The sequence below is a fragment of the Corythoichthys intestinalis genome, chromosome 14 (assembly GCF_030265065.1).
Source record: "Corythoichthys intestinalis isolate RoL2023-P3 chromosome 14, ASM3026506v1, whole genome shotgun sequence".
NCBI classification, from domain to species: domain Eukaryota; kingdom Metazoa; phylum Chordata; class Actinopteri; order Syngnathiformes; family Syngnathidae; genus Corythoichthys; species Corythoichthys intestinalis.
Genome location: NC_080408.1, coordinates 41,162,431 through 41,174,603, shown reverse-complemented (window position 1 = coordinate 41,174,603; position 12,173 = coordinate 41,162,431). Strand labels below are relative to the sequence as shown.

The following is a 12,173-nucleotide window of genomic DNA, read 5'->3' as shown; positions in this document are numbered from 1 at the left end:
CACGCAATTGAGGCTGGGGGTGATGACGTAGTTTGTCACTGTCACTCAACGAACACTACCGGGTTACTGTAATTTCTACTACGTGGCAAGACGTCCAACGCATCAGTTAAAAGCGGTGAGTACTTACTATTTGTGTTTTTATTGAGTCTTTTATTACCTTTTCATTGCTTCAAAATACTTTTTGCATGTGTTTCCCTCTCATACTTTTAAGCATTGTGTTTTCTTGTGGTAGCGTTAAAGCAGATTGTTGATCTGTTGACCATATTAGTCACGTAACATATTTAAACCACCCTTATTTGATATTACAGTACTACATTAAAGTATTTTCTTATGGCATCTTTAGTATGTTCTGTCTGTATGCATCTAAACAAAGCAAGCTGAAAGTGCAAGGTAGTACTTTGGGTGTCAAATTCGCCTCTTGTAGATGTTTTGCCAGTGTAGCACATTTTGGCAGAACACTGTTTTTTTTCCTACTCTCGTCTCATCACGTCCTTCTTGTTCATTTTGCTTTTGCTGCTCGTTTTGTCAAATATCGACAGTGCTGTCATGCTCATTAATGTTCCTCTCGGGTTCAAATTGAACAAGTTGAACATATGACATGTATATTCGCTAGAGTCATACTCTGGAAGCCTGGCAGCGTAACCATGTGACGTCACCAACCTGCGACATCGACAACCACGGCGACCTACTAGTTAAACTAAATTTACAAATTGTATAGAAATGAAAACATCAAGAGGGGTTTTCAATATTTAATACTTTTAAGAACTACAAGTCTTTCTATCCGTGGATCCCTTTAAATGAGCAATGTCCTTGCTGCCATGTTTTGAAGATCCCGATAATTTCACTTTAGTTTATCTCGACAATATGACCAACAATATGAATAAGTCTGCTTGCTGACATTACAACACGGCACACACACTACACAAGTAATTTTATGTTTGGCATTTAGCAAATAAATGATACTTAAAACCTGTTTTAACCTTGTTGACATAACAGTGTATCTGTGTGCCCATACTCAAATGAGGGAGCCTATGGTTTTCTTGGAGAATATTATTTACTTTCTACACTACACACTTACTTAGTCTTACTTCCTCTAGGTGAGTTTCAAATTGCATACTGTAATGTGCAGCCCCTTTAAGACTAAAGATGCACCGATACCGATACTAGTATCGGCAGGGGGCGCCGATCCGGCCCGAAATGGTGGTATCGGTATCGGCGAGTACCAACAAAGACGGCGCCGATACCATTTACCGGTCCATTATTAGAACATTTCACCACAGCCTTTTTCTCCTCCTGGCGCTCACTACACTCTGTCTCTGTGTTGTGTGATGACACGTGAACACCAAGCAGCTATCGCTATTGGCCTGCTCCAGACCAATGAGAGCGGGCCAGTAGCCACTCCTGACCAAACAAAAGGGGGCTTTTTCATATGGACGAAAAACAAACCAGGAAATATGGCGGCGCCGTGGCGGTCGGGAAATATTTCCAAGTAGAAATCCCGTCGATTAAAATCAATGGCTGCATGCAAGATTTGCGGCCTGAAAGTTTGGAGATGTGGAGTCAAATCGGCCAGTTTCAATACCTCGAACTTGATAAAACATTTGAAGACGAAACGTGAACGAACACAACGAGTTTGAGCCTGCAAGAGCAGGACTGCTATCCAGAGGAAAAAGGCCGCTGGACCGGAGCAACAATCTCTGGTCAGTTCACTTCGTCTACTTTACTTTTATTGTCTTTTACTGAAAGAAATGCCGCAGTAATTTGGGAAGTGTTTCCAAAGTATTTTTGCCACCTTTCAGAAATACAAATAAGGGACTCCCACCTCCCGAAAAAAAGGAGAGACGGGATGCTGTGGTCAATTATTATTACTTATAATTGTTAGCGTCCGCAAATGCGGAAACAAGGTTGAACCTCGAAGCATACAACAATCGGGGATACATAAAAGGGTTTAATGATTGCAAACAAAAAATAACACGCGATCGCGGGACAGTAGAAATAACAAAAGGAGTCCGTGACAGCAGGTTGACGGACAAACTAAGACGATAGGCAGCGGTTACAAACGAGAGCAGCACACTAACAGAAAAACCCAATGCAGGGGCATAACAAGCAAATGTAGCGAGATTATTGTGCCAGATGTCAAATAGCGATCAGCAAGGCAAATATCTCGGCAGCCTTCTCTGAGATCACCCGTGCTTAAATGCTGCGTTGATGAGCCTGAATTGGATTCAAGTGCCACGCCCCCACGCCAGCAACAAAACACAATTTAACCAGCAGCAGAATGTGACAATAATTTCATGAAAGTTGCACTGTTTGGACTTTGAGAGGTTTAAAAAAGTTTATTCAGTTCATTCAGAGTTTATTATTATGAATTTATTTTTACTTTCTTACTGTTGGGCTAGTATTATACATGTTTTATTAATTTCACAAATTTAGCACTATTTTGGCCTTTGAGAGCGGAAGGTTTATTCAACTATTGTCTACTAGGGTTTAGTGTACTTTTTCCTATTTTGCAAAGGTAAGCAACAGCCTGACAAAGCCTTGATAGCAATGATTTCACATCCAATTATGTAGCTCTTTGGGAAAAAAAAAATTAAGAAGAAAATTATATATATATATATATATATATATATATATATATATATATATATATATATATAATCGGGGTGGTATCGGTATGGTATCGGTATTGGCCGATACTGCACAGCCAGGTATCGGTATCGGTATCGGGGCAAAAAAATGGTATCGGTGCAACACTATTTAAGACACTGGTGATATCGGTCGCACTCCGCAGCAACCCGCTGTATTGTTGTTTTATTGTTTATTGTTGCCACATTAAGGTGAGTGAAGCCATTCCTGACTTTTCTCCATCCTCATCCTCAGCCGGTGGTATTACAGTATATTTTTTGTGTGTGTTTAGTTTAATTCTTATTAGTTTTTGTTAAGCACCAACATTCTCCTGAAGTAGCATTACTAGTACAGTATTAAACATGCAAACACATGATTAAATATTGAGCTATAATATATGGCTTTATTTATTTTTCCTACCGACAGTGGCTGTGTGCTGGTCGCCACATCTATTAATTGATTTATGGCGAGCGGCTAACCTAGCTCGGTTAACAGGTGGGACTGGGCAGTCAGCCAATTTAGAGAGTTGCCCAGGTAAAAAGGCTACTTCACATAAAAAATAGTTAAACAACTGAGGTTTATGGGGCACACACATACACTCGACATTACACCTGAGATTACCTCTGCATAGGAGCTGCAAGCGGGGGCGTGGAGGACAGCTATTGTACGTGCAGCTCTTGATGCAATTAATGTGCCGCCTTTGTAAGTTCGTGTCCGCGCTGCGCGTTCACTTTGACAAATGCCTGGCGGTACGCACCTCACAGGAGGGCGTGGATTTGTGCGTTTGGAGGACAGAGGGTGCTCTCACAGTAACTCTGGCTGCCGCGCTTGGGAGGACACATGCATTACTAACAACAATGATCCATAGACTTCATGCAGCAATTACGTCATCAAAGAGCGAGAGAGACGGCCCGCTACGGTAACGGTGCAGCTGTGCGTTAGCGCCTAGCTTGCCTTGAACGCGGCTTTTTGGGAAGGGTCAGGCTTGACAACAGTCATAAAAAAATAAAAATGGGTTGAGGATAAGCCTGAGAATGATCGGTTTTGCTTAAATGCTTAAATCCCTGAATTCTTACGTAAAACAGTCTCGAGTCTTTGTTAAAAGAGCAAAGAACCGGGCAGTTAGCATTTATTTTATGTAAATATGTCGAAGAATGATGCTAGTCTGTAGCGGTTAATTTCTCCCATTGATTTGTTTCACAATATTTCAAAATGCATGCATGGTACGAAAAATCAACCTAAAATCCGGCGTTGGCTCGCTGAATGTGTTGACTAACTGCAACTGACTGCGAATAACTGAAGTGGACTGTAGGACGGCCCCCTATTTGAAGGCATTGTGCAGTGGCTGACGGGTGTGACCAGTCAATACAATTATGAAGTCTATGAATGATCGTGGCTTAATAACCTTGATAAGGGCACTTGTCTGTTAATAGGGCAAGGGCCAGTGCCTGAGCACCACCTGGCATCTATTTGTGCACACCACTGTCTAAAATCATTGTAATGCTTGGATGTGAATAAAGGGGAGTCGACCTGTTGGTTAGGTGGCCGTTGAAGTGGTGATTTAGTTCCTGCATTTCCGCTTCGCCACCTTCAAGACTTGCTGCGTGTCTCCTGAAGAGCCTGTGGTTAGAGCCTCGGTGGCTACTGAAGCAGCCATTGGCATCCTGAGAACTGACCATAAAAACGTTTGTCAGGTTATTGTGAAATCCAGGAAAGTTGAATAATATAAAATATGGCATGATTGTGATGAAGATTTTTTTTCAGGCAAGTATGAAGCAATGATCTTTTTTATTCGTAGATGAACTAGTATATCACTAGTAGACGTCCAATCCATTTTGAAGTTGGAGGGTTGGCAGTGAATGAATAGATGTTCATTCGCTGCCACCCTTCTAGTCGCAAGCAGCCAATGATTTACGATGAGTTACGATAATCCTTATTGGTCAAAAACAATATGATTTTTTTTTTTTTTTTTAAATCCCTGGTTTTGGAATGTTCCACATGCTAAAAATACTAAAACAATGATTTTAATTTTAAACCCTTGATGCCTATTAGTGACATTCCAAATCAATGCAGCCTCTATGTTTTTTTTTTTTTAATTTATACCATAGACATAGCCTGTTGTCGTGAATTTGCATCGTACATAAAATTATACAGTATGTACAGTATTTAATTATTATTTTATTTGATTATTCCTCATTTACTATAATTATTATAGTATGTATTTTATTCAACTTTCTCAACTGGATTTAACATCTATCATTCTGAAAGCAAAAACACAATTGAACAATTTTGGCGTGAAGGAGTCATTCACTGTCATTTTTTTTTTTTTTTTTTTTGCTTGAGTAGACAAATAATTACCACTTTCATTATCACATTGAACTTTTTGTATGTGTTCCAGAATGAGTTCTGTCCACCCTGTCATTATACAGGGTGATTAAAAAAGAACATGCCGAAATCATCACGCATTTATTCATTTTAACACCATTGAAATGGACTGAATTAATTATTAATTACACAAATTAATTAAAATTAATAATTTGATAAAAATTAAAATATGAATTAAAAGTCTTTTTAACAAATAAGTAATTATAACAAATTAAAAGTCATATCGGCTTGATGTTGCCCGTGCCGCTGGTGGTGGTCACATTGAGCACTTGTAAAGCATGAAATAAAAACCTGAAGTTATTATGTAATAGTTCCAGCTAGTTTTTTTTTTTTTTTTTTTTTAACTGGAGGAACCAGCTAATGTTCTTAGAAACATTACAATTAACTTGACTTTTTTTCAACTTCAGCTAAAACAGCTAACTGCCGAACAAATATTTACTCTTACTCTCTTTTACTGTATTTTGTCATTTTCATCCCATCATGTGTTGTTAGATGTTGTTGTAACATATCCACTCTGTCATCATGGTTAACTCATTGCCTGCCATGGAAAACAGTGGCGGTTCTAGGATTTCTCTGAAACAGGGGCCAAGGATCGTATGTCGATGCTATCGTATGTCGAGGCACCACTTGATTCAGTTGCAGTATCATTTTTGGCCATCAATCATACATTGTGCACCTTTAACATACTCTAGAAACGACATTATCTTATTCTTACTTACTTCAAAAAAGAAGGATTCGCCAATTACTATGCTTTGTGCTAAAATTGGAACAGGGACACTTCAGGGACCATTCAAATTCATTAAAACTGCCACTGACTAAAAATGATAGATGTCCTATTCATTTCACCTGGCGTGGCTAGCATTGAGCCAGCCTCTCGAAGTCCAAATGGCCTCGAAATCCAGTGATGTCAGTGCCAGACAATAAGTTAAATATTAGGCAGTACAGGTAGTCCCTGGGTTACGACGTACCCAACTTACGCAATTTCGACTTCACAACGCCGTAGTCTCATTGTTTTTTCATTATTATTATTATTTTTTATAATGTTGACTTTTGTTGTGTAATGCATATTTTCATCTTGGTGAAGGAAGCGTAGAGCAGGTAGGACTAATGACACGCGAGTGAGAGTGCATGTACACACAACGAAGAACGTATTTGCGCACGCGAAGAAGAGCCCACGGACACGCGCACACACGAGGAAGAGCGCATTTGTTCCAACGAAGAAGTCCCGCAGCCGGGTGAGAGAGTGAAGCATCCAAACAAGCAACATCTGTATATATTATGTACTGTTTGTTGTGCGTTTTCAATTAAAGTCAAATACTTGGGGTGAGTTTATGTGACTGTTTTTGATGATGTGCGGACGCTTACTGATACATGCTAATCATTTGTGTGGATTGTTATTGCTATACCAGTAGCTAGTTATGAACGCAAATTTTAATTGTTGTTATTGACGATGAAACGGATCAAATTTCATTTTCTATTTTAGTTTCATTCTGCAAATGTTGATGTCATGAGCAACTGAATAAAGTCTGCAAACCATGTGGACGTCTGTCATCTTCATTTTGGAGCTTAGCTCGCTGTCTAGCTGGGACTTAGCTCCAGCGTCTTGGCGAGGACGGCACGATGACGTATAATGCATGTTTTTGAATAGTTATTTTGAGATTTAGGAGGTATTTAGAGGTACTTAAATTCTGACTTACGCGTAATTTCGGGTTACGTCGCCAGCGCAGGAACGGAATTTACTTGTAACCCGGGGACTACTTACTAACTACAATTGAAACCTTTCATAAATGTAAGAATATATTTGTTAAACAGATCATAGTAAGATTGAAAACTGAAGCTCTCCGTTTCTGGACTGGCCGTCTATTACCGTCAATGACAGCCAATAGGTTAAAACATTTATTCTTATTAATTTGCATGAATGAGCAACAGATTAAAAAAATGTTGCTCAAGCAGCTACCCCAGTACTTTTTGAATAGTCACAGACTCACAGATGGAAAATGTGATTTCATGACCATTTGAAATATTTGTCTGATTCTATCTGGAATGTGACTGCTGAGGCTTCCTTCCAAAGTGAGTTTCTCTTTCAGGTATAGAGTACTGTGTCATTGTAGTACTTATCAACTGTTTAGGTTTGACATTAAAATATGTTTAGCAACTACCCTTATAACCAATTTAAAAATACATTAGCCTAAAATGCCCAAGTGTTCAAAATGAAACAAAGCAGGCCAAATAAATTAAAAGTACATTCAATATGAGCGCAAGCCCATATAATCACAGTTTGAACATCAGTGAATTTTGGAAAACACAGTTTGACTTAATTATAGCTTATATCAGGGTGAAAAATTGGCACCTAAATAAAATTTGTACGTTCACAGTGATTCTTTCACTTGAGACAGTTTGCAAAGACAGCACCGTCAAGACAAAAGAGAAAGGAACTCGTAAAAATAAAAATACTTACACAGAGCTGTCCAAAGAGAACTTCCTGTTCTTGAAACTCATTATGGAAACACAACAGGTAACAGACATTCACACACTGTGACAATTAATCCCAAATTGTTAAAATTTGTTTTTGTTTCTTTAAAATTTCAGAGCGTGTACAAAAACAAAACACCTGTCCATGACTTTCGTATCTGCAAGGCACAGGGAGGCATGGAATTCTGATAAACTGCTAGGTGAGTTCACAGTTCAACCCACAAGAATGATCAGCCAATCATCTGTGAGAGAAGGTGGAGCCTACTCAAAAGCCAACCAATTATAACTTGTGGTACCGATGTAACGGTTGCTAATGGTTACCATTCAAAACCCATGTGAGCGTAACCAGCTTGGCAAGCACAGATAGACATCAGAAAGTCGTTAATTCATACCTCTTGATCAAATGAGCAAATTGTAAAAACGAGCCTATGCTACTGCATTTTACATGAATGGTTGAGGAACAAACTAATTATCATTTGAATGTATTTTTTTTAATCCCGCTTCCTCATAGAAAGACCTTTGTCATTGAAAGTAGCATTTTATACATGACATCCAAAATTCAACATTCAGATAACACAACAGATATTACAACTAATTTACTTGGTAACTGGCCATGATTCCTTACCAGACCATGAGGTGTGCCATTGGAAAATGTCCAATTTCACTTATGAGCTGGTCTCTAAGAATTTGATATTGAGTGACTGAAATATAATTGAAATATTGCTGTTACCGTGGGCGTGGAGGTGTGAGGGAAATTAGACCTGACTAACCTGTGTTCAAGGCCCATTAAAATACTCATTTTTGAAAACTAAGATATTAAAATAAAATAAAAATAAAATATGTGTATATTGAAGGAGATAGTACCTTTTGTCGTAGGCACCATCTAACTGTTTACATTACTCTAACACACTTAATATAATTAATCAGGGAATAGTATCCTTTCTCGTATTTACTGTTTGACTGTTTGTATTACTCTAATGCAACCAATATAAAATAAATAGCATTTATACCATAGTTTAAGGAAAACAAGCAGAATATGGGGCATAGAAGATACATAACTCGTTCTTATCACGGAAGCCCAACGAGTGTGTCATGAGCAAGATTAACGCACCAACTCAGCAATCAGTTCTCCCGGACAGTTCAGAACAGATGGTGGGACGCTCTGTCCCAACACAAGGAGCACCGGAGAATGCCCGATATCCAACTGATAGCACGACTGTCAAGACTCCAAGGGCCCCTTTGACGCTGAGGTGGCAAAATCCACAACTCTTGTTGCCCGGACAACAGTAACTCACAAATCCTCCTGTCCAATCCACAAACAGATAATAATCCCAAACACACCCTTCTTCCTGCCCACGCCCTGCCCCGCGAGAACCTTCAAAAGACTGAATGTTTCACTAAGTGTTGTCATTTCTTCTCAGGAACCTTTTGTTGATTTCTGATATGGTGACTTTGGAATGAGCTTGCCTCCTCGCCTGAGTGTTTCTGTTTCGCCTTGCTGTTTTGATCGCTGTCGACCTGAATAGTCAATTTGTTTTCGATGAGCCTTCTTTAAACCTTTCAAAATGGAGTCAGTACAAAGGGTTAAGACTAAGGTGAATGTGCGGAGTTTGGCCTTCTGGCCGGATTGCCGGTATCCCGCCGGCCCGGCTCGTTGGATCTGCGCCAGCGCGGATCCGTCGGTTTGGCTGGCGCAATTCCGGCGGTCTGGCTAGAAGGTCAAATTCCTTCTATATGTATATATATGTTTTTTATTTTAAATAAACTGACACCACTAATTAATTAGTGTCATGATTGATTTCGAAATTATTAATAACTTGTTCTGTCTGTCACTTTGGAGGTACAAAGTCCGCCAACAAGTGTAACGTCGGTGAGCCCAGACTGCATGGCCTGGCTTGAGATCATGCTGCTCAAAAAGAAATCGTTCAGGCTTTTGAAAGAAAAGAGAGAAAGAAAAATGGGAGAATGAAGGGACAAGCTGGTGGAGAAAAATATTTTTTTTTCTTTCTACAGATTCTTTTATTCTCTGAACAATCAGTAGATGACGACACACAATTCAGGGACAAAAAGAAAGTAATAATCACCTAAGATGTATACATTTATTAAGGAAAGAGTCATTTAAAGCTGGTCGACCAGGAGACATCTCTCCCAGAACACAATGAGGTGCTCCCAAGAAAAAAAGTCTCTCGACCTTGAACTTCAAACAGTTTATATATGCTGTCTACACAAACAGTGGAAAAAACAGAGCTGGGAGCAGTATCTCACCCTGGACTTTGCAAAATAGACAAAACACAGTACTATGGGATCATATATGATTATGGGTGAGGATGTGAAAATAAACAGATACTGTACATACAGTATTTGTGTGAAGAAATGGAAATGTATATCTACATTGGTAATGGTGTTCCTGCTAGGTAACCCGAGTTGACTTGTTAGGCAAAGTCAAGTTAAAATTAATCAAAACCATTCCAGACAGATGCTGCTGCTCTTTGTATGCTCACATGAAGAATGTGGCTTAGCAACTTGCAAACCACTGTAAATTTAAAGACAATTCCAGGCCAGCTAAATTTCGTGGTCAACATTTAACCAGGTTTAGAAAAAGACAAGTGTGCTGGACCATGGCTTTAAATATTAATAATAACCACCCCACCCCTTTTATTTTGCACAAGCATGGGTATGGGCCTATTAGCATGACAGGGTTCCAGCTGTGGCCTGCAGTAATTGCCTTCTGCACTCCTTGCTTTCGAAGAGTAATCAGATCAAGCTCCGTCATCCGCCTTCCGCACCTACTGCTTTCAACTATCTTAACCCTAACCTCTTTTCTATGTCAGGTTGGCACCAAAAAGGGGTGTGGAAGGAGGGGCGTGGAAGGCGAGTACCGTGGGCTGCAGCTGGACCTATTTGATTGACATTGGGTGTGTCCAGGGCCCAGAATCTGTTAAGACGCCCCTGGCCTCTTTGTTCACCAATGTATCTATTATAGTAACATATACAGTGACAGGCGAAACGATTAAATGCTCATCCACTTGACGGAAGATAATCATAGTGCCAGAAAGGTTTAAATGAAATGTTATAAAAGTAATGTATAATAATAATAATAATAATAATAATAATAATAATAATAATAATAATAATATGCAGATACACAATATTATGTAATTATTAATAAAATAACAATTATTCTAAAAATACTGTATGATGACAGTATGAGCTTATGTATTCAACTCTGCTCAGCTGTTCCTTTGAAACAACATGAACTGTTATGTAATGCAAAATACCAAAATCAACCAAACTATTGTTTAAACTATTTCTTAATAAGAAACATCACTGTGCTATTTTTATTTGGAGCTTTGTGGTTAGAGTTTAAAAAAAAAAACCCAAAAGAAAAAAAAACAATCACAGATCACATCATTTGAACTTTACTCTTATAGACAATCTCAGTGCTGATGCTTGTCTCTATGCAGACATGTAGACACCTGACATTGCAGATCAGTGCTTGGAATGTTTTTTTTTTCCAGGTCAAATGGTTTTATTCATGGAATGTTTGTGTTTTTGTCATGTTTAATCTTGATAATGGTTCCACGCACGTTTAACATCAAAATGAAAATAGAAAAAAATGCTCCCCGTTTTGTGAATCAATATATACTGTATATATAAGCAGGACAAAAAGAACACTTTCTATATGTATCCCTTAAATACCTGCAACATGAAGCAATTATCAGAGAATCCCAAATTTTGAAAAAGAAGGTCCTAATGAAACCTTTTTTTCAAATTTGTAAAAAGAAAAGTCAAAATGAATATGTGTAATAAGCGGTCTAATATCTATAACCCTTGCTAAATCCTGTTTTTTTTTTTTTTTCTCATGGAACCTGCAGATACATGTGTTGACTTGCATCCATCATTTTTTTCCCAAGAAGAAATGTCAAAATTCTGAATTAATCACAAAATCATGAAATTTTAGGTGTATCAAATGTGATACATTTGTCAATAAAGGGATATACTGTATATACACACCCTTGAGGCTAACTTCGAGCCAAAGAATGAATGAATGAAATGTTTATTGTCATTGTCATCGTCATCGGTATCATTGACAGTTGGAATTGTGCAAGTCTCAATCAAATGTGGCATAAACCAAGGAGATGCCCCATTCCAACTGCTGTTCCGCATATGCCTGAACCTCCTAAGACAATTAATGAACAAGACTGGCTATGTATACCGACTTAAGAATGGGGCCATATTCAGTCACGTCCTGAGGCCCAGATATACCAAAACAGGCAGAATCCCAGGTGCAGGCTGTGCAAAGAGACCCCTGAAACAGTCCAACACATACAAGTAATAGCAGGGTGTAAGATATTGGCGTAAAAATACATGGAAGACCATAACCAATTAGCCGGTATAGTGTATAGAAACATCTGTGCAGAGTATAGACATATAGATACAGTAGATGCAGGAGACTTATCATTCACGCACACGCATGGCGCACATATTCAATACTCTGTTACTTGTTACTAGTCTGCTACTCTGTTTTTTGTTTGTTTGTTTACAGGTGGAAAACGCTGTTAGGCAAGGGAAGACATCTTGATGTGCCTCACAACAACACCTACTGTACGTTGATGGACATCTATCCATATCGAAACTACATGTGTTGATTGCGTTCTACCTAGCGGCGGCCGAGAGGCTGGGACAGACGG

General features: G+C 38.8%; 1 protein-coding gene and 1 long non-coding RNA gene across 3 annotated transcripts in view; one reads left to right on the top strand and one right to left on the bottom strand.

The window, feature by feature from the left end:
* The window catches only part of LOC130930352 (GRAM domain-containing protein 2B-like), a 27,343-nt gene extending 19,696 nt beyond the window's left edge, over positions 1-7,647 (bottom strand). For both annotated transcript variants that reach the window (XM_057858251.1, XM_057858250.1), the window contains exons 1-2: positions 7,469-7,647; positions 4,156-4,296 (exon numbers count right to left, since the gene is read on the bottom strand). In XM_057858251.1, coding sequence (XP_057714234.1) covers positions 4,156-4,296; positions 7,469-7,536 — 209 coding nt within the window. In that variant the 5' untranslated portion in view covers positions 7,537-7,647. The remainder of the gene's footprint in view (positions 1-4,155; positions 4,297-7,468) is intronic.
* LOC130930353 (uncharacterized) lies at positions 1,455-12,173 on the top strand. Its single transcript, XR_009067041.1, has 3 exons — positions 1,455-1,700; positions 7,600-7,682; positions 12,029-12,173. It is a non-coding gene; the product is annotated as an uncharacterized LOC130930353 (long non-coding RNA).